The sequence below is a fragment of the Paramormyrops kingsleyae genome, chromosome 6 (assembly GCF_048594095.1).
Source record: "Paramormyrops kingsleyae isolate MSU_618 chromosome 6, PKINGS_0.4, whole genome shotgun sequence".
NCBI classification, from domain to species: Eukaryota; Metazoa; Chordata; class Actinopteri; order Osteoglossiformes; family Mormyridae; genus Paramormyrops; species Paramormyrops kingsleyae.
In genome coordinates this window covers 17,141,046-17,162,927 of record NC_132802.1, presented here as the reverse complement: position 1 = coordinate 17,162,927, position 21,882 = coordinate 17,141,046, and the positions used below count along the sequence as shown (strand labels likewise).

The 21,882-nt window shown below is 45.6% G+C and overlaps 3 protein-coding genes across 5 annotated transcripts in view; 1 reads left to right on the top strand and 2 right to left on the bottom strand.

The window, feature by feature from the left end:
* mtmr4 (myotubularin related protein 4) overlaps positions 1-1,630 on the bottom strand; it is a 49,483-nt gene extending 47,853 nt beyond the window's left edge. The window contains exon 1 of the mRNA XM_023833060.2: positions 1,536-1,630. The gene's annotated coding sequence lies outside the window, so the exon portion shown is untranslated. The remainder of the gene's footprint in view (positions 1-1,535) is intronic.
* hpda (4-hydroxyphenylpyruvate dioxygenase a) lies at positions 8-11,115 on the top strand. 3 transcript variants are annotated; one of them, XM_023833070.2, is made up of 16 exons: positions 2,968-3,095; positions 3,182-3,273; positions 4,581-4,896; positions 5,450-5,476; positions 5,867-5,929; positions 6,498-6,602; positions 6,879-6,921; positions 7,043-7,125; positions 8,024-8,113; positions 8,451-8,557; positions 8,957-9,034; positions 9,387-9,549; positions 9,696-9,767; positions 9,900-10,022; positions 10,142-10,258; positions 10,829-11,115. In XM_023833070.2, exons 3-16 carry the CDS (start codon positions 4,894-4,896, stop codon positions 10,940-10,942), a joined length of 1,188 nt encoding a protein of 395 aa, XP_023688838.2. In that variant the 5' UTR covers positions 2,968-3,095; positions 3,182-3,273; positions 4,581-4,893; the 3' UTR covers positions 10,943-11,115. The 3 variants fall into 3 exon arrangements, with proteins under 3 accessions (XP_023688837.2, XP_023688838.2, XP_023688840.2); XM_023833069.2 differs by lacking the exons at positions 2,968-3,095; positions 3,182-3,273 and adding an exon at positions 8-128; XM_023833072.2 differs by lacking the exons at positions 2,968-3,095; positions 3,182-3,273; positions 4,581-4,896; positions 5,450-5,476; positions 5,867-5,929 and having other exon boundaries at positions 6,520-6,602; positions 6,879-6,968.
* An 81-nt stretch (positions 11,116-11,196) lies between these two features.
* rnf43 (ring finger protein 43) overlaps positions 11,197-21,882 on the bottom strand; it is a 72,089-nt gene continuing 61,403 nt past the window's right edge. Inside the window, exons 3-9 of the mRNA XM_023833129.2 lie at positions 17,300-17,374; positions 17,079-17,225; positions 16,341-16,442; positions 16,070-16,240; positions 15,330-15,432; positions 13,786-15,159; positions 11,197-13,652 (exon numbers count right to left, since the gene is read on the bottom strand). Of these exons, the coding sequence (XP_023688897.1) occupies positions 13,627-13,652; positions 13,786-15,159; positions 15,330-15,432; positions 16,070-16,240; positions 16,341-16,442; positions 17,079-17,225; positions 17,300-17,374 (1,998 nt within the window). The 3' untranslated portion in view covers positions 11,197-13,626. The remainder of the gene's footprint in view (positions 13,653-13,785; positions 15,160-15,329; positions 15,433-16,069; positions 16,241-16,340; positions 16,443-17,078; positions 17,226-17,299; positions 17,375-21,882) is intronic.

Sequence of the window (21,882 nt, the reverse complement as noted above, 5' to 3'; positions counted from 1 at the left end):
GGTCAGCAACGGGCCCAGTGCTCGTGAGCAGGCAACGGCTATTTATAGAGGCCGGACCTGAAACTCGCTCATGACCGATGGGTTGCCGACGCGTTGTCAGAAGTGACAAACCCTGAGGGAACGGCACGGTAGGGAACGCGCCCTGGCCCTCATTCTCATTAGCTCATCATAATATACTGCAATTAATATAGAGACGCTTTTGCAGGCACTGCAGAAATCAGCGACATGATCCTCACGATATACCAGCGGAGTCTCAAGGTCAAGTTTACCTGGAGCTTGACTTTCTTTTTTTGAAGGAAGATTGGCAGTTCCTAAATACATGTAAATCAAACAAACATCAAAAACATTACCTCAGTTTATACAGTAAATTCACAAAGAACCACCTGTTTATTCGTTTATGCAAAGTTAACAATTTGCTAAACTAAAATTCCAGTTACCACTACAACTGTATGAAACGTAAATAAAATGAAAAGTAAATACTGCACCAAAACCTTGCAAAGGGATGAGTGTCTGGATAGAATGTAAACCAGTACGTTATGAAGTTCTGGAAATTTTAGAGCCCCCTTCCCCCTCCCCTATTTCTCTTAAGTGCTCTTCCTGACTTTTACGGTCTTTTTGCAGAACACCCTACATGATAGGATCTAATAAAAAGCCACAAATGCGAAGATTTAAAGCCATAAATGAATACGGAAAATAGTGATTGAGAAACATTTCTACAGCAACCTGTCCAGTAACTATATAGCAAGCAAGCGCTAGCAAGACCGCTCACGTGTTCGCGAGGTGGGCAAGAGACGACTGCGAAATCCAGAAAAGGGGTACCGCCCACTCAAGCGTTTCTTCAAAAGTGATAATAAAGTCAGAAATACTGCCGCTTTATCACGATAAATGCGGATTTTACTGTAATTCTGTTATTACAAATCATGTACCCACGCGTTGACTTAGTTAAATGCGTTGATTTAGTTAAATGTACAAAACGCCTAGGATACACAGAAAGTTGTACATGAACCTGCTGAATGGCAGCCTTTTGAAATAATTGCGTTCGCACTGTGGTTTGAGAGATGTAAACGTTTTGATTATTGATAATATCATAAAAAAAGTGCTGTTAACAGATTTAGTTAAAAGAAAATCGTTGCCTGCAGCCATCGCTGTCTACGGCCCCCAAAATACAGTGAGCATAAGCGGCTATAAAATATCATCTACACGTCGTTAAAATGAGGTATGTCGTTTATTAAAAGGGCAAAGAAAAAGACCGCCAAATGACTGGCTATGATCTTTTACATTCGCTTCAATGGGACTGCTCAGTAATTAAATGAGTGTTTAAAAACGGGCAGTTATCTAGTTGCCAACGGGCTAGCTTTACCAACGATGTACGGTATGAAACACATGCACCACAATATCTGCAGATAATAAACATTGGTTTAGGGAAACCATATTTGGATCTTAAGGATTTGCCCGGAACGTACAGAAAATCCATAAGACAGCTTACAGAAAACATCAAAAAAAGATTTTAAAGCAATTACAATCGAGTTACTCACTGAGAAACAATCAGCTGATAGAACGGTGACTCAGTAGACTACAGCACTTCCGCATTCAATAGCGATGACCTATGTAAGAGCCAATCCTGAACATCCTGCAATACCAATAGGCGCTAAGCATAAGACCGGATGGCGTCATTGACTGGCTTAACGCAGCCAATGACAGTTCAGAACAGGGGGGTACCCTGCGCGTTGAGAATGGCGTGAACACACCCACTGTAGAGCCAATCAAACAACACCAGCGGAGCACACATGGCCAACTACAAAGGCAAGGGGTGAGAGCCAATAGAAAATCACAGCGCGGCACAATGTGAATCACATGTTGCTGTGTGACGGCGTGATTTTAAAGTGGTAGCACTGAAAAAACGTTTATAGTCAAGAGCCTGTTCGAGAAACTGCGCCCCTTGTTGGATGTGTTCCGTGATCACGAGTCACCTCCCAATGTGTGCACATCTTTCATATTTATTTCCGCAACTAAGGAAACTTGATTCAGTCCTCTACCAGCCATGTATATGTATAGCTATGTGTATTCTGAAAGTTCACAGATAAGATAGGGATTGCCAGCCTTTTTATGACGGACTGGCTTATTTAAATTCAAAGTAAAGTAAAACTTATCGACCTGGGTGGGGGGGTGCTCTCGGGGATAAATTTAATAAGTTAAGTGAGCTTCATCGTTTCCATTTTTTTTTCCACGTGCAGTCAATACGCGCGATCATAAGGGGTACCAAAAAGGCGTGGCTTAGAAATAGGCCTACATACTAAAGTTTATCTTTGGACGTTAAGCAACCCCTCTCAAAGCCTCTAACGTTCCGTCGCATTATGTAATATGACTTTGCACTTCACTTAAGACTTTTAGCACGTTTAAGGTGAAAACAAAAACTTCACTTATTTGTGAACCACAGATCTTTTCCTGTTGTATGAAGGTGGTGTGTGGTTCAGCGGGTTAGGATGCTGTGCCTGTGAAGGTTGCTGACTTTGTTATATTACGGTCGCCAGAGTGATTAGTTACTAGTCACCCCAGTAGCTGGAAGTAGGGGTGCTGAGGGTGCTTCAGCACCCCCTCTGGTTGTTGGTGGTAATGCAGTGAACTCAATGTTAACTGCCAAACAACAGGGACTGTCTGACCCTGCCTTCTCCGTTATACGTCGCTTTGGATGAAAGCATGTGCTAAATAAATTAAATGTAATGTAAATTATATAAATTGTACTCCATCCATGTCCTGTAACTGCTTATCCTATTTAGGGTCATGTGGGGTATGGAGTCTGTGCTGGAGGCTACAATGCACAAAGCAGGGAACAACCCAGGATGGGATGCCAACCCAAAGCAGAGCACATTCACACTAAGGACACAAGGCAGGGAACAACCCCAGATGGGTGCCAGCCCATCACAAGGCACACTCACACACCATTCACACCTACACGCAATTTGGTAACTCTAATTAACCTCAGCATGTTTCTGGACTGTGAGGAGAAAGCAGAGTACCCAAAGAAACCCCCACAATGACACGGTGGAGAACATGCAAACTCCACACCTATGGAACCCAGGTCCCAGAGGTGTGAGGTAAAAGTGCTAATAACTTCACTACCATGTTACCCCATAAACTATACTCCTATTTACCATAAGTTATTCTTGTCCTTTCTAAATAGGCAGTGATGCTTTGAAGAGAATCCATAACAAAAGATCTATTACACATTAGGTATTCTTATGAATTCCTGACTGCAATTTCTTTCATGCAGAGGTATGCACTTTCACATTCGGTCTGACATAAATGTGAAGGGAAATGATGTGTTTGCCTAAAAATAAAGGAGGAAACGTACTAGAATGACAGTAGTGTTTATGGCTATTAGGCATATGTGTATATCTGATAAACGCTCTGAAACAATTGCATATCAGGAACATTTCGCATGTGTCCGGCTACATCTTACTGCCATCCCCATGGTTCCCGACTGTGGATAAGCATTTGGGACTATTTTGGTTCCCTGTCTTCATGCTAATCTTTTGAGCTGACTTCACATGCTCTATCACACCGTCATTGGTCATTCAAGTCTTGACCACTCCTAGACGGATGTGAGAACACTGGAGCCTGCCACTAAGGCCTGGGGGGCTGGGGGGTGGCATTCACGGCATTCTCACCTGGCTTAGAATACTCCAGCCAGGCATGACGTAATGTCCAGCCAAAAGGAGCTGATTTAATTATTCACTGATTTGGTCCATTTCTATTACATCAGATTATGTGATTATAAGGTATTTGTGGTGTTTAAAATGAGTTATTTTGATAAATTGTTAGTTAATAAGATATGCACCTCCCCCCAAAGTTTAAATAAAATTATACTTTTGGAATAATGGATTTCAAACCTTGTCATTTGACAATCTTGTAATGCCTTTTAAGGATTTTTCTAGATTGACTTTTAGTCAGTTAGTTTTAAATCAGAGGGAGGATATATTTTTTCTTGTGACATCCTAGTGTCAGCAGAGTGATTTCTTCCTGAACAAGGCTTTAAACCCAATAGCACTGTAAGTACGGGTGTAAAGAACACTTAGTGTAAAAGATGTGACTGTGGGACTGTTTCTACTCTTCGAATTCCAGTGACTGGCCAGCAATGGCTGGCAGCTGCCTGGTTACAGCAAAAAACGTTACAACGGCGGATAGCTTTGAGCATTACAGGCCCCCTTTCAAGCTACATGTGACAGCAGAGCTGCCTTTTGTGTTAATGACTGGTACGAGGACAGAGTTATGCCCCTGTCATGTGTGTTGCTTGAGTTCCTTGAGTAACATAGTAAAAAAAAATAATAATAGCACAACAGCTCCCCCTAGAGTTGAAATGCAGCTCATGCCTGGACAGATCTACAGTGTCCTCAGAAATGCTCCACATTTTCTGTACTTTCCAGGTCCACAAAACAGATTTACTTAATAGTGTTTGGTGAATTAAACGTGATTCATTAAGGTATACATCAAAACCTTGCTGTATTGTTTTAAATTCCTTTTTAAACTGTTACACAGGATACAGCAGGGTAAAGCAACATCTGTCTTTCCTTTTTTCCCAGCACACTTAACCAAAGTACAGTTGGATTACCAGCTGCTCTGGTATCTCCACTGTGATCTGCTATGGTGATACCAGAATGGGTTAGTCCCTGGACCTCAGAGACAGAGTGGAAGATCGATAAGTGACAGTAAACAGGGCCCACAGGGGGACACTGTCACTGCACCACCAAGCTGTGCACGAATAGCTGGAAAGTGGGTGTCATCTCAGAAACCAATCACCTGTGTCGCTTGGCCGTACATATCTGCGGCTCCAGTGGGCCAGTCTCTCTCAGTATTTGGTTTCTCTGGTCACCATTGTCCACTGCGAAACCCAAGATGGTGAGTGTGGGGCATCGGTCTGCTTGCAATATATGTTCATGTTTGGAGGGACAAAAGTTTATCTGTTAACGAAATCAATGTTGGCGTTTGAATTGCAAATACTTCAGAACTAACAAATAGCTATACCATGCACAATTACAGATAAAGAAATGATTGATTGTAGTATTAAATTTAAACTCTAATAACAGATTAGACATTAGTTTTTTTTTACTTTTAGTTTCTTGTAAGATTTTTAACTCGACTTATTCTTAATTCTTAATTCTATCTTTGATTTGAACAATTTAAGGGTCATTCAGGGTACATTTCACTACATGTTGTACTTGTATAATTATGTATGTGACAAATAAAGTATCTTGAATCTTGAAAGACAATAGCATATGTCTAATTGCTACAGTATCTTCTACTGAAAGCTTCAGGTGTCTTTCTGTGTTTACACCAGCACAGTCATGATTTCAGGTGACATTAATGATTCCTTAACGTACACGTCACCAAATCCTAATATGTCTCTTTGGTATAATGCAGGACTGTGACTACGTTGTCTTTTTCTTTTCAGACTTCCTACACTGACAAAGGAGAAAAGGTAGACTAGTCATTATATACTTATTCAACAACACAAGGGCTGTCAATAGGACATGTCCCTTTGGCGTACTCACAAGTGTCTGTCGAACCTTACTCGTCCCTATAGATTGAACTGCATTGTTCAAATCAGGAAAGCATTCCTCAGCTCTCATTGACATTTAAGTAGAATTACAAAGACTTTGTAAAGTGGAGCCAACATTTCTCTTTGCATTTCTGTCATCCAAAATACAGTAAGTTTACCTCAAGCATAGCCTTTAAAACTTGTCAGGATACATTAATCTGTGATCAGTAGGTGCAAACCAGAGACAGCTAAACAGACCGTCAAATATTATTACATTTGCCGGTATGTCGTTGCTCATTCACCACAGGATTTTCAAATATTTCCTTTCAGCCAGAAAGAGGGCGATTTATTAAATTCCATCATATAACATTCTGGGTTGGAAATGCCAAACAGGTAAGTTTCAAAAGCATAACACTGATTCCAGAACACTCACTAGAACTGCTAAAAGTTCTTCCCTAGGATCTTCTTAGTATTTCCTTAAATGGACGGCATTGCCATTTAATTAAACAAACTGTTACAACGTAAAATAACAGGAATTCAATCTTGTTTTTAATTGTCAAAACACAATAAAACTGATCTTGAGGGTAAGACTCAATAACAAATTCCAGATTTTTCTCTGAGGGGCAAAAGGCTTTGGACTATGTCCAAGGTCATTCACCTTTTCTTTATGGAAATTACAATTTGGGAATTAAGACAAAGTCTCCAAGATATTTACAAAGAGTAATAATATATATAATAACAATATATTGAAGAGCAGTGATATTAAAACATATTAATCAAAACAATCTTTTGAAGAATATTAAATTATTCCTATTAAACTTTCTCACTTGACCAAAAAAGCCTGGTCTAATAGCAAAGCGCACCCTAGTGGAAAGTCAGTGCCAGTGCACTGGTGGCTGCCAACATGGATCTGAGACAGATCACTGATTATTCTCCTCTGAACTCCACGGTCTCCCTGTAGGCAGCTGTATTTTACTGCGACAAGATGGGCTTTGAACCCCTGGCTTATAAAGGCCTGGAGACGGGTAGCCGGGAGATCGTATCCCACGTAATCAAGCAGGACAAGGTTGTGAACCACCCGCCGTCCCTGTCACAAACATGCATACAGAGAATTTCTGCAGTTTTTAGGCAGTGAGAATGTAGACCTTTTCATTTCATATGCCATGATGCGGCTTTTTAATCCTACGTTTGGCAGAATTAACATCAAGGACAAACCTAGCGCACACTTCTCCATGCCATCTTAGAACTTCCCCTGTAGGCACAGCATTATGCCTCATTGCAGGGTCCTCCATAAGCAGAGAGCGGCCTTTATTTGATAATGCGTCTCTTATTCCTTTTCCAGATACTGTTTGTTTTTGAGTCAGCCCTGAACCCCGGAATGGAAGGTTGAGCACCTTTTTCATTCTGTGTAGAAAATTGATGCAGCATCACAGTGAGTGTTGTCTTCTCTGAGATTAGACAGCTCCTTCTGTATACCTATGTTCTACGCTCTTTATTTCCCCTCAGAAATGGGGGAGCACCTGATGAAGCATGGAGATGGAGTGAAGGACATCGCCTTCCAGGTGGAGGACTGTGACTTCTTAGTGCAGGTACTTGGCTGAGTATCACTGAGTATCACTGAGTATCACACCGCGGCAGGCATCCAGGAATTGGTTCCTTTGTGATTTTCTGGCGGGATTCTTTTCAATTAAGTTCAATTCAACTTTATTTGTATAGTGCATTTTCGCAACATTACATCGTCTCAAAGTGCTTTACATTATCCCTGTCCAAAGCCCCCAGTGAGTAAGCCAGAGGTGACAGTGGCAAAGAAAAACTCCCTAGTAGGAGAAAACCATGGGAGGAACCGGACTTAAAGGAGGAGCCCATCCTCCAGGGGGCAGCAGAGGAAGTCATAATTTATGCTCTTCATTGAGTTGGATTAGCATTGAGATTTCTGGATTTTTCAGGTGCCTACATAGCATACGTGTCCACATCCTTCGGGTGCTATAGAAAGGCGAGCACAGTGACCTTTACCTTGCAGACAGCAGACATTTAACAATGAGGTTGTCTGAGGCTAGGCAAGCAGCTTAAGTAAACTCTGCCCTGATTCCACTTCTCCAGAAGAAGTTATCGTTTAACCCACCGATAGAGAGTCCGGCTTATGCCTGGAGGTAGCTGACACATGTGAGGGGCCGCTCTGTTTACCTACGGCCCTCGGTGCTGACTTCAGCAAGCATTGCGTCCAAATTCAACAAGGTGAAACAGCCGAACACGTACAAGGGCTCCAGTGGCTGCTAGTTCCTTGCGAAGCGTCAGAAGCTGGACGTGCGCAACTCCCCCTAACTGACCCTCGATAGGTGATTTCAAGGCATTGACTGGTGGCAGGTTCCACAACCTTTTCTTCCAACCACAAGGGGGCTCTCTTTCCACATTAGACAGTATGCCTGAAATTCAATGAGCAGCAAAAGCATCTATGTTTATAGCACATTGGCAAATATCTGTTTTCAGACAGCCAAAGAACGCGGCGCTGTGATAGTCAAGAAGCCCTGGGTGGAGGAAGACCAATACGGCAAAGTGAAGTTGGCTGTGGTCCAAACAGTGAGTTGGCACGACCCCAAGGGCTGAATTTCCCTCATCGCAGGCTGGACAGGAGGGATATCTTTTGCAATCTGACCAGCACGATAGACGATTAAGCATCCAATAATCTATATTGAGGGTTGACAGTAATTTGCTTTACAAACTGAAAAGCCCAACAGCCCAAACATGTATTAGACATGAATTAGCTAAGACTTCACAATCTGTGGACATCAGTCCCATTTCGATTAATCACCAACCAAGACTAAATATTTCTCAAAGCCTAATGTATTCAGGCCCTATTAGCGCATAAAGAACTCTTGAGAACTAAAGATATTTTTATCTTTTTATTTTTGTGTAGTATGGAGACACAACCCACACGCTTATTGAGTACCTGGAACCCTACAAAGGACTTTTTCTTCCTGGATACAATGAGCCACTCTACAAAGATGCTCTGCTGCCCAAGCTGTAAGTCAGACGAGTCCTGCAACCTCACCTCTTTGGTTCTGGAGTCTTCCATAGCTTCTGCCAGCTAGATAGTGTTTGTGGTCACCACATGACACAAAGTACTTCAGAATACTTTGGGGGCTGTGTGTGGCTTAGTGGCCTAACCCAACCTCCCAGCTCCATGGGTGCTGCTGCAGATGGCTGCTCTAACCTACATATGTGCTGGTGTGGAGAGCAAGGTTGGGTAGGTAAAAAGAGAATTTCCCCATGGGGATCAATAATCATCATTTAATTTTTCATATCTACCATGACCTCTTCATGTCAAGTTAAAGAGGTAAATGTCCAGCTAGATTCTGTTTAGAAAACTCTAGAAAACAGTGGTGGGTTAAGCCTCCATTCACTTAAAGTTTTTCTCCACAGACCACCAACCTGTCTGAGCTTCATCGATCACATTGTGGGAAACCAGGCAGATGACAAGATGGTGCCAGTATCAGACTGGTAGGGAGAAAGAGGGTTTCGTGTAGCTGACTGAATGAGTCCGAGGGAGAGCAGGAGAATGTCCCTCACTTCGGTGGCAGTAGATGGCACATCATAACATTTTTTGTTTTCCTAAATCTCTGTTTTATGATGTCTGCTGGCTGATGTTCCAGTCCTTAAGTTCAGATTCACAGAGAATTGAGGGAAAGAAATGACCATTCTTATAGTTTCCATAACGTTTGGGTCACACACAATATACAATAGAAAGTTAGAAGTCTCCTAAATCAATATCAATATAGACAGACAGACAGATGATACATACATACATGGACAGTCTTGTTCATAGACCGGACCACCTGCATCCTTCCTCCAGGTACCAGAAGTGTCTGATGTTCCACCGCTTCTGGTCCGTAGACGACAAGCAGATCCACACGCAATACAGTGCCCTGCGTTCCATTGTGGTCACCAATTATGAGGAGACCATCAAGATGCCCATCAACGAACCAGCTCTTGGGAAGAAGAAGTCCCAGATTCAGGTGTGGCTTTGATGTTACCAGACCACTGGCCTATACCTGGTACCATTCTTCATGAGGAGAATTTTGTTATCATTTACAGCTGCAGGGTGTCAGTTATGACAGTTTTTGTTGCTGCATGCTCTCTAGAACCTCCTCTGTCATTTTAGGAGTATGTGGACTATAATGGTGGGCCTGGCGTGCAGCACATTGCGCTTAACACACCAAACATCATCCAAGCCGTGAGTACATTGTTTTTCTCTAGCAAAGGTTTCAGAGGGTGCCTCTCTTGGAAGAAATGCCCATGAAGGGCACAAGGGACATCAGTTGGCTTGAGTGAACTTCGTTGGGTCTTTTGTTTTGCTCTCTCTCAGATCATCAACCTTAGAGCGCGTGGGATGGAGTTCCTGTCTACTCCAGACACGTACTACAATACCTTGCGGGAGAACCTCAAGATAGCAAAGATCAAAGTGAAGGAAGACCTCAACAAGCTGCAGGTCTGCGAGCGTTAGACGTTGGGTCCTCTATGATTTACGACACAGCTGGCATTACCTTTCAAAACATAAAGCAAACGAAAAGCTGAACAGAACATAGAGCTCTCCCCATGTTCACTTAGGAGCTGAATATCCTGGTGGATTTCGATGAAAAGGGATACCTGCTGCAGATCTTCACCAAGCCTGTACAGGATCGACCAACCCTCTTCATGGAGATCATTCAGCGGCACAATCATTTTGTAAGTCTCCTGGGGGCCGGTGCATGTTTCTAATGTCACTTTCTTCAGTGATTTTGAGGTTTTAATGCTACAAAGCAAGCTGCCAAAACAACTCCATACCAAAGGATCGGTTGGGGGCACTGACACGGAGGTGGACTCCTCTGCATGCTTCCATGGGTACTCATGTAATAGCAGCTTGTTTGTCTCTTCCCAGGTCATATAGACCTTATTCATAAAACATTCACCACCAGGTGCTTTAAAACTCCTAGTCTGTTAACCCCCTGTTTTTTACGAAATGCTGTAAAGTGCCTCATAAATTTCTCAGACCTTGAGTTGAAGACAAATTGCTGTGGGCAATTTGGGATTTTATATTGCAGGGATCTTTATCTTTCCCTCGGTCACCAGGCAGTGCGATAAAATTTGCCTGAAACATGATGCACTCTTTTCAAAGGACATGAAAATCAGTCCTTTGGGTTACATTCATTTGCCGTAATATCAGCAAAACAGCGTGATCAAGACAACTTTTGGTGGGAAAAGGCATGAGACAGCATCTTGTCGTGGCCTTTATGTTCATGCTTGTGTCTCCTGCAGGGATTCGGGGCAGGAAACTTTAAGTCCCTGTTCGAGGCCATTGAGAAGGACCAAGACATGAGGGGAAATCTCACGATACTGACCTCGGACGGACAACCCAAACACTATTACTGACTCATGCTGGGCCCTCGCCACCAACCAATAAAAGCCGAACACAGACTGGGATTCAGCTTGATTGTACCTTAATTCTGAAGACCCACATGTCAGACATGGACAAGTCAAAAAAGTGAAAGACAGGTGTCTCTGTTGACCTTCATCATGGGCTAGGAGTTAAAAAATAAACTTACTTTGTGTCAAGAGTTTCTAATGGGACTCTGAATTTATTCACCGGTCTTCTCGTGAACAAATCAACATGCACCTTCATAAGGTTTATTTCAAAATAATTTATTTGTATATAATTGGAATGAGGCCAGGCTGGTACATCATCAGCAATGGTATTTACTCTTTCATAAACATATTGTTTTGTACAGGGAAAAGAAAATATTTCCAGACCTGGCCAAAATGGATAAATATATTAGTAAATAAATATATTAGTGACATATTACCATACTGAAATGTTCTATTATATATAAAATACAACACTTTATTTTTTATTTTGTTTTTGACTTTCTCATTTACAAAATATACTGAGGAATCCCTTGAATTTTTATAGGGACTGTGCTTTATTGAAAGAAAGGCAGTTTCAGCTCATTCTGTGTCTAAAAAAACAGCAAAACAAAAACACAAGAAGGGACCCAAACTGGACCGAAACTCAGTGACATTTCATTTAAGGCTAATTTCCGCAGAGAGCGAGCTGCATAGTGCTGGTCTGCCGCAGAGCCGTTTGCATTTCAGCCGCTCTGAGACCAATTTCAGGTGTAAGGCACTGTCAAGTATCACGAGCAGTGGCGCCCTGACCCACCAACGGCCACGGGACGCATCACTCCCGCTTTTTTGTGATTATATGACGTGTACATTCTTCTAAACTAACTGCAGACTGTAATTTCTGAAACTACCATGCGTGCAGGCAAGTTCGACATTGAGATTTGGCTCGATTCACCTTCCAATCAATCGGATGCTTGGCCGTAGCGATAGCGGAGGGTGACGGCCTTGAAAGATCGGAGTCAACTAAAACTAGCTGAGATAAAATAGTTAAGCTTAGCCATGCTGAACTCCAGTCATCCCCATTTAACGAGAAATACAACTGATGCTCATAACGGAGTCAGATTAGCTTGGTGAGACATGGTTAAGTGCTATAAGCTTTGTGTTTTCCCCAGCTTGAGCTCTTACCCTCGGTGTCCACTTGCAACATTTTGGTCTGCTGGGCCAAATCACGACAAATTCACATTCATACCGCAGACTCCCAAATGCGCGGCCAACAGAGCGTCTGCTGTTTCAGCTTTAATGTTAAACAGTTATGCCTAAGCTTTGGCCTTTTTGAGATTTTTATAACACTTTTTTTTTTTAAATAGCAACCAGTGTTTTTTATATTTAACTTAAAGCAGAGGACAAATGATTGCTGCCACTAAAATGCGTAGACCAAAATGTTAGACCATAACTTAGGACCAAAATGTTAGACCATAACGTGTAGACCAAAATGTTAGACCATAATATGCAGACGTGCAAGATGCCATGGTTGACTTGGCAACGCAGCAGGGGGTGTGATCCCATAGCCAGCGAGCGCCGCATCGCCATCCTGTTTGATCCGAGACTTTTGAGCTGATCTGAGGGCATTGGCATGAAATGGAAAAGTGACGAGGTGAAAGAGGAAAAAAAAAAATACAAATTCAGTCAATTTGTTTCTTTAACATTGAAAACAACTAAGTCAGGAAGGAAAAAAAATGAAATGAGGACTCAGAGCTGCCTTTTGTTCGATCACCTGGCATGGAGCCTCTTTCTCTGTGAGCCCATCTGGGGTATGGGGTGGCTGCACTGAGAGTATCTCAGGTCAAAATGTGACAATGATACTTGTAAGGGCCCAGGTGAAGCTGAGGGAAGTGCTCGAGAACCTGATCCACGAGCAATGAGGAACACAAGACCAAACTGGAAGGAGCCACTGCCCCCAGTTCCACCCACCACACTGGTCGTGGGGCACTGCCCCTCAGTAGCTGCTGCCACCAATCTGCCCACTCTATCTGCAACCTGAGGTATGCTGGAGGACCAGGTGCATCGAACAACCGACTCTGACTCTGTGACCACTACAAGTCTTCCATAGTTCCCGATTCCTACATGCCTGAAAACGACGGTTAATTGAATGTCTTCTTTGTGTGTTTTTTTTCTTCGATCTGTGTATATTTCCTTAAAGAATGTGGTGATAAAATGCTTGTTTTTCAGCTGGGACAGGCCAAGGAAGTCCAGTCCTTGAGTGCTGATTTTTCTGGGAGGTCTTGAAGGCACTTGAATAGTCTGTATAAACATATTTCTCCCTCTTTGTGGATCTCTTTCCTTTTTTTACTCAAGCAGTTCCCAGCTCCAAAGTTTTTGCCACTTGAATAATTTTATTCATTAAATCTATTATATTTCATTGTAAGAAACTAAAACTGAATTTGGGCAGTAGTTAGCAGTCTGCGTTTCTGGTACAGTGTCTAGATGGCAATATTAATGTCTGCGGTATATATATGTTCCATAAATGAACTCCACTTTTAGTAGTGTGTCCATTAGAAAAGATCTGGTTGGTGCCTCTGGAACTGGGAGGAGCTGGAAAATTTCTGACAGAAAAGGGATTCTGGAATTATCTGGAAGACTTTCGTGTTATACTGTAGCTATGTTTGTCCATTCTGGCTCCTTGTAGCAGCGTGACATTGGGATACATCTCATATTCACACACCAGACTCCTCTTCTGATCCTGCGGAAGAATAAAAACACAAGGGTGGATTTTGAATTTTATCATTAATGTAGGACCCAATGAAGGCTCACAGACTGACAGCTCAGAAATCTTCACGACTGGGACTGCGAGCCGCAGCTGCAGCAGCACGTACCCTGACTGTTGTGTAAAGTTTGGCAGTATAAGCAGACGTCCGGGGCAAGCTCCGCGCCCGGCTGGTGGCCCCTACACTGCGGCCTGTCCACGGGGCCGCTGGGCCCCTGCAGCTGCGGCTCTGATCGGGCCTGCTGGACCCGCTTCTGCCACACAACATGGCCCCCGCAGCACGGCCAGTCACCCATCCCCCCCGAGTCCAAGATGAGGGGGACGGGCAGTAGCGGGGGCATGTCGGGGGGGCAGCAGTAGCCGGCTGGCTGGCCGTAGTGGATGTGGATGCTGCAGTCCTCCTGCAGGTCCAGGCTCTGGTGGAAGTGCACGGCTGGGGCCTCCAGCAAGCAGGTGCTCTTTTTCCGCCTGTGATGGCGGCTGGGACCCTGGTGGCAGCAGGGAGGGGGCCCCAGGGGAGGGTCAGACAGCTCGCACTCGGGTTTCTCAGGCCGGTGCGGGGGCCTGTCTGAGGGGTCCGGCTTGGGGCACTGGCATGGCTTGTGCTTGACCTGGCATGGAGGAGAGTCCTTGTTGGCACCAGGGCCAGGGGCGGCACCCCGCTCCTCGTCCACACCCCTGTCGGGACCTTGGCTGTGGTCGCCGTCCTCGTAATGGTGATGCCGGTGACGGTGGTAGTGGACGTGATTGAACACCTGCTCCTCTGGGCAGCTCTGATTGACCACCGAGTCCAGAGAGCGGGGCCGAGCACTGGCGTCCAGACTGTCCCTGCGCGTGTGGCCCGGTCCGTAGTACACGAAAGGGTCATAGTCGCTGCTCAGGGAGCTACGGAAAGTGGACCAGCTGCCATAGACGCCCTGCAGACTCACATCTGTGCAGTTGAGAACAGAATCACTGGAGGAGCCGTGACAGGGCCCTGAGCTGGAGTCACTGGCTGGGCCGTCTGGGAAGTAGCCACTGCGCTCGGTGCGGTAGCTGCCCCCGGAGCAGCTGCCATCATCCTGCCGGCTGTGAGTAGCCACACGGGGTGGTGATGAGGCCCGCAGCCGGGAGCTGGAGGCACTGCGGGGCGGTGGGCAGCCCTGGCGGTAGCCATGACAGGTACGGTATGAGTGAGCCTGGCTCAGGTGCCTCCCAGTCCGGCAGCCACTGCCGGTCCGGTGAGGCCGAGTCCCATGGCCTTCAGGAAGGTGGTACCCAAAGTGGGCTGGCGCCGGACCCAGGGGTCGGTTCTGCAGGCAGCGCAGGACGCGTGGGTCCAGTGGAGGAGAGCTGCCAATGTGGCGTAGGGGGGGGTACTGGCCAGGGGGTACTCGGGGGTAATGATGGCGAATGGGAAAGGGGATGGGGTGTGGCTGTAGGGTGTGGAGTCCAGGGTACTGGTGTCGCATTTGCTGAGGTTGACGGGGGGCCAGCTCTGCACCTAGAGGGCAGAACGTAACTTCAGACCAGACATCTGACACAGAAGACACTGAGGGACACTGAGAAAAAGAAAAGCTCTGCAAAATCAAACAAACCCCCATGTCCCGCTAAAGCACAGAGCACACAAAACTACAATTCCCAGGCAGGCCTGTTGGGGCAGGAACACATTACCCATGATGTTGTGCATGCACAGGGGGCAGGTACGATGCTGCAGCAGCCACGGGTCGACGCACTCCTTGTGGAACTCATGTGAGCATGATATTATGCGCAGGTTCTGAAACACAGATATCCTGCAGTCAGCGTGTGCATGCACGTCTCCAAATGCCCGTGCATGAAGGGAAAGTAAGGGGGAGAAGGAGCTTCTTGGATAGCGGCATGCTGGATACTGCCAGCTGCACTGTGGTTGCCAGAACTACAGGTTCATCGGTAAAAAAACACTTTGATTTGGCTCAGCCACCGAAGATACAGGAGCACCTGGTTCATTGTCAACCCCAAGAATACAAAAGATAGGAAAAGAGAATCGGTGGAGTAGCAATTCCATCTTCATTATTCCAACTGACGTGGTGCCAGAGAATCACAGATGTTTCCTAATGATGCTGCTTGTGTTCATCTCAGCTACACATTTCACACGTCCTCCCTAACACCATAATGCGACGCCCAATCACGAAACCCGGGCACCTTCTTCAGCCTTGATGGACAGTGACTTATATAATCGACAAATTAACTCAGCTTCTGAGTAATCCATCTCCTACGCTTTATGTAACAGCTCAAAGATTGTCACTTACAGTCTTTGGATTGTTAGAGGCATAAAATCAGTTTTCGGAGGTCGCTTTGGGCACTGCACGGAAAGGAACTTTGATGTGCCGCGAAACCCAAGAGCCACATGGTGACTTCTCTCCAAGAGCTCCCACCTGGCCATCCAGGAATTCCTCCAGGCAGATGGCACACATCGGACTGGAACTGGAGCTGCTGCCAGACTCGCGGTGGCCTCCATGGCGCTGGCTTGCAGCACAGCCCTGCGAGCTGTAAGTACGCGTTTCTAGTTGGCTGATGGCACGCATAGTCTGCTGGTGAACCGAGTCCTGCACCCACAAGAGACATAATTGTGCTATTAGCCTGCCTCTGTTAGACACCAGTAAATAATGCTAATGGATTTTTTGCTAAATATCATGTCAGGCGTACCCAGTTCCGGTTGGACTTGCAGCGGTACCGAAAAGCAAAGATCATGATGATGGCCAGAACAGCCAAGACCACGGTGAGCAGAATTCCAACGTCATAGTGAGGCTGTGGAGAGATGGACCAACAGCATTATTACAAGGGATGGCGATGTCTTAAGACAGACACACTACATCACCTTCTTCTGCAAGGCTAACATCAATCTAAGCAGCTTAACATGAAATAACCTGAACATATATCGCACTGGTGACTTGTGGAATGGTTCCATGAGTAGACCAGTAGTGTGGTTACAATCGACCAGATCCAAGGATGCCAAACTGGACATGGACATGCAGTAGCTTCTCTGCAAGTGTCCCTGTGCTGGGAGTTAACAGCAACACCACGTAGGAAATCCCACCCCCTGGTAGGGTTTGGCTTGTTGACAAGAAGTGAAATCTTGCTCAGGAAACAATAGTGGCAGAGACAATGGCCCGACCATTTATAGAAGGACCATAAATGTTTACACAGCACTTATCGGCCCATGCTCACACTTCATAAAGTCAACAGCAAGCCAAACTCTCTGGCAGTTTGGAGGAATAAGATCTTTGACTACTTGAAGGCCACTCTCCGGATAGCTTACAGGGTTCATAAGGATATACAGGATGTATGCGCAGGTTCAATGTAATTGAATAACTAATCAACCTATAAATAATTGTAAAAATAAAGAGTTTTAGGAAAGGGGTCACGGAGGGCGGTGGCACCCACCCATTTGGGCGGCTCGATCATGACTTCGATGCGAACCATGGCTTCTTCGTTCCTGTTGACCAGGCCCATAAGTACCTCGGCATCCTTGGCCTGGACCAACACCACGGGGTTGAGCAGGAAGTCCGAGCTGACCAAAGATTCGTGAAGCTGCGTGGAGGAGATAGGAAAAACTCAGCTTCGTGGGGGACAAAGCGTGGGGTACGGCGAGGAACTGGGCTCACCTCAACTGCAGCACCTGCATCGTCTGTGACGTCAAAGATGACCGCCTGAGCTCCACGTTTCAGCGCCAGGCGAGCCTGAGAGGATGACAGTGGGAGGGATATGAATCGTAGTGCTGGCAGCCCATGTTGGCAAAAAGCCATCACATATGACCAGTGACCACTGCTCATACATCCAGGAAACAGAAGATGGAATAGAGAAAAAGGGAGATGGAGCTAAATTTACGCTAGGAAGAAGCCCTCAAGATGGACTGATGTTGCATCATTAGCTTTCAGACAGCAGTATTCAACACAAACTGCAAAGAAAAAAAAACATCCAGTGAAAATAGGAGACTAGTCCATTTCACTAGAGGGCGACATCAGCACAGTCTAGCAGGCTCAAGTCCAGCCAGGCAAGCAGATGTTACGCAACTCTGGTTGGCCGGGACGGCCCTCTGATGGAAACCAGTCACCACAGTGAGAATAAGTGAATGTGCCAGGCAGCCACCCCAGTGGAAAAGCGCACGTTCTGCAGGGCGACACCTCTTCTGCTATGTCTGAATGCTAAACCCCGAAATATGAGATGCCAACAGTCGACAGGGCTACAGTATGGCATACATGAGCAGATGCAGGTGCTATCCTCAGCCCCAGTAAGTGACAGTGGTGTATGTAGGGGGGGGGCAAGTCATCTCTTATTTCAAACCAAAACAAACACGGAGATGTACCCAGTGGGTAAACATCAGCTAAGCGCAACGTGAGCCAGAGCACGTCACGGTGGTACACATACCCGGGAGGGGGGGGCATGGGGGGGGGGCGCCTGAGTCAGTCGCTGCTCGGCCCAGTGGGAATTCAGGCTTGCTCTCACTGTTATGTTCGACACGCTCTGCCAAAGACACGAGGAAACTTCCGGAGAGAGATTGAGCTGGCTATTTAGGGCATAGTTACCATTCAGGGTATAACTATAATTCAAAATCAAGATTTTACATAATGAGTCTGGCCTCATGGAAGCCAGATACTGTTCAGCTTCTAGGGTGGAGTTTGTGCGCACGCTGAGATTAATTATTATTATAATGAGAAAGGACATTTCAATATGTCTTAACAGTTTTCACCAACTAATACAGTTACTGTACTATAATACTGACAAAGTTGTATAGCCTCATTAAAATACAATAATTTGGTACCAATGCGAATATTTTGCCCAATTATTAAAAAGCCAATAGAGCCATTAGTGTTTCAATACGCCATTAGGGTTATATGGTGTTCTGGAGTGTTCTGGGAGCACAGCAGGGGTGTGGGCCAATGGCCACATCTCGCTCCAAACAGCGGCTTCAAGTAAAATGGGGGGGCAGGAACAACACCTAAAGTCCACCCATCCATCCACCCATCACAACTTACGGATGCCTCCTTGCCAACCATCACTTTTTAACGCTAGAAGATCAGAACACTAGGTGAGGAGGGCAGGCTGTGTTCATGGTTTACCTGAGAGCATGTCAGGTTTGGACCTGTATGTGTGTTTTGTTACACGCTGAAGATAAGAGGTGTTTGGTGGCGGTTTCTCTGCTCAGCCGTCCTTTGTGCCCGAACCTACCCACCTGCCCATCTGCCCCTCCTGCCCTCGACTTCCACGAACAGCTATTTCGAATGTAAGAACAGAGTTCAAAGGGTGTCACGTTACGCGCTGGACCGCACTCGGGGAGAAAACAAACTCGGGTTTCACACCAGCAGGAGAGGTGTGTGTTTCTGAGCAAGGAAGGGCTCAGACCAGGGTGTTCAGTACCAGGGCTTTCTGTGATGTCACATATTCAGCGAATGTTCAGTCACATAACATTCATTTACTCACTGTACAATACCCACTGTGCAATACTATTTATCACTGTACGCCCCACCGCGCAGTAATATTTATCACAGTACAATACCCACAGTGCAATTTCATTCATCACTGTACAATACCCACAGTGCAATTTCATTCATCACTGTACAATACCCACAGTGCAATACTATTTATCACCCACTGTAAAATATTTTTTATTACTGTACTATCCACCACACGAGTGTATAGTATGGCTTTTTATAACTGTACATTCTACTGCACAATACTATTTATCACTGTACAACCTACTGTACAATGCTATGGATCACATTACAACCTGTGCAATATTATTACTATATGACCCGTTGTACAATATGTATCACTGTACAACCCACCGTACAATATAATTACTGTACAATCCGCCATGCAGTCCTATCACAGAACAGTCCACCATAGAGTACTATTTATTACAATATATTCCACTGCACAACACTATCACTATACAAGCAGCTGTACAATTCTATTTATTACTGTACAGCCTGCTGTGCAATGCTATTTATCATTGTACAACCAGTTGTACAATACTAATACTGTAAAAGCTGTTATATTTGTTACTGTACAACATACTGTACAATACTATTACTGTACAACCCTCTGTACAGTGCTATTTATTACTGTACAACCCACTATGCAATATCCTGTGTCCTAACATATACTCCCATGATAATCATCAAAATGATCTGTCATTTGTACCACTTGGGATAGCTTTCCTTCACAGCTGGCATTAATAAGACTTGCGACTGTCTGTCCATCCATCCATCCATCCCTGGGTGTGTGGGATAAAAATACAAGTAGAATAGGCTATAGGGTGTTTGTTAGACCAGAAGCAGGAACCCATGGAACAATGTGTAAATGATCAAACGCACCCTGCAGACAGTAGCTTGGATGTTAATCTCATCTCTTCTTCACGCCACTCTCCCTGGTGGGGTCCCCCTGGTGGCAGCAGGCTGAGCCGGCCAGACCAGGCCTGCCGTACCAAGCCCAGGGATTCCAAGGCGTTCCCAAGCCAGCTGGGAGATGTTCTCCCTGCAGCCTGTCCTGGATCTGCCCCAGGGCCTCCACCCAGTGGGACGTGCCCCGATCAAACCAAATTCCTTATCTAAATTTGCAGGACGCACCACGCTAATCTAAGCGGGCGCTCATTAGGAGCTGACCTTTCTCTATTTTCCGTGATAGCTCGGTCATATCAATAGATCACCCTGGAGATTGTGGAAGATGGCGGACAGCTCATCCGGCTGTGCTAGAGCTTCAGGTCTGCAAGGCGCATTGCCCTAGCAATGGCCAGGTCGGTGCCCAAGGCTGCTGCCCCGCAGCTCACTCCCACACATGCGATCCGGGGACGTGATACCCTTTCCGACAGACACCGGCTGACGTGTCCCTTTGGGATGCCGCTCACTTTATATGCAAACACAGGCCAGGGAAATGTAACGTAAATCATGGCTTCTGATCCGATTCTTTCATTTCAGGACACAGTTGGAGATTTTATTTCTCTGCCAGTGCAGGCCACGAGGTGACGTGCTTTCAGTACCTCGCTGCTCCAAGTGGGACCTCTTGCTGAAACTAACTGTTCCGTGGCCAAGACAGAACCTGAAACTCTCCAACCCGGACAACTTGATTGAATATTCAGCCCAAACACAAGGAAACATACTTTTTAAAACTGATCCTTTTAAGCATATGTAATTAACCAGCACCAGGCAGCATGTCAGCATTTCAGCAGGGTGATACGATCTGTCTTGTTTTGGAGAGGTCATGCTGTAATGACTTCTTCAGAGACTATGATGTGGCATAAATCACTTTTATTTTCTTGATCCGCTATTCCTAACTGGCACGCTTCATTGTATGGCGTTTCTCCCCTTGCAAAATGCTTTTCTGTCTTCTCGCATACTCTCCACGATTTACAAGCACTCCGATGCCAGTATGTTTAAAAAGCATCTTCAAATGGCTGTCCGCTTTCGTGCCGCGCGTTTGTAGCACGGCTTTGGCTCGATGTTATTGCAGGGCTCACGGATCATCTTGGAAGCTGACTTTGATGTCTTTATCCCATTGTTTCGCTCACATTTTTCCGTTGTCTGGAAGGCCGTATCGCTCATTAAGATTTCTCAGTCTGTCATTGATTTAATACGCTGTTTACGGCATAGCTAACTGGATTTCTTACGATATTTCTTTCATCTGGAGCCCGGTGAGCGAGAGGACTTACTGTACGGCACGAAACATCGATCTGCTCATTTCGTGAGATGCATGATTTTTTTCCCCCAGACGGGTAAATAAATTCTTTTAGTACTGTGAAGTCTATAGCCCAGAGCACCAAACTATGCAAATCCATACATCCAGAAACAAAACCCAGGATGGAGGCCGACCTGTTATCTTTTTATTTCCAGTAGGCAATTTGAGTACAAAGACCTTCTGTATAAAACATCTTGGCAAAGCTGGAAAAAAATCAGACACTTGAGATGAAGAAGAAAGGCGATCTTCGAGACAGACGGAGAGGAATGCTAGACGCATAAAGCAGCAGGGCGGGTCTGGGCAGCAGAGCTGATGGACCTGTAAGCAGTGTCCCTTCAGAGAGACAGTGGCCGTTCGCAGCAGCCTCCACCACGGCGCTTCGAGGGAGCTGGGACAGACGAGCCTGGGGGGCCAAACGGCCTGAGAGACTCCAGGCCTCATACACGGGACCGGGACCGTGGTTTGGGCAGGTCGAAGGTTCGACAGGGGGGTGGGCGACGCGAAGCGGTGAAGC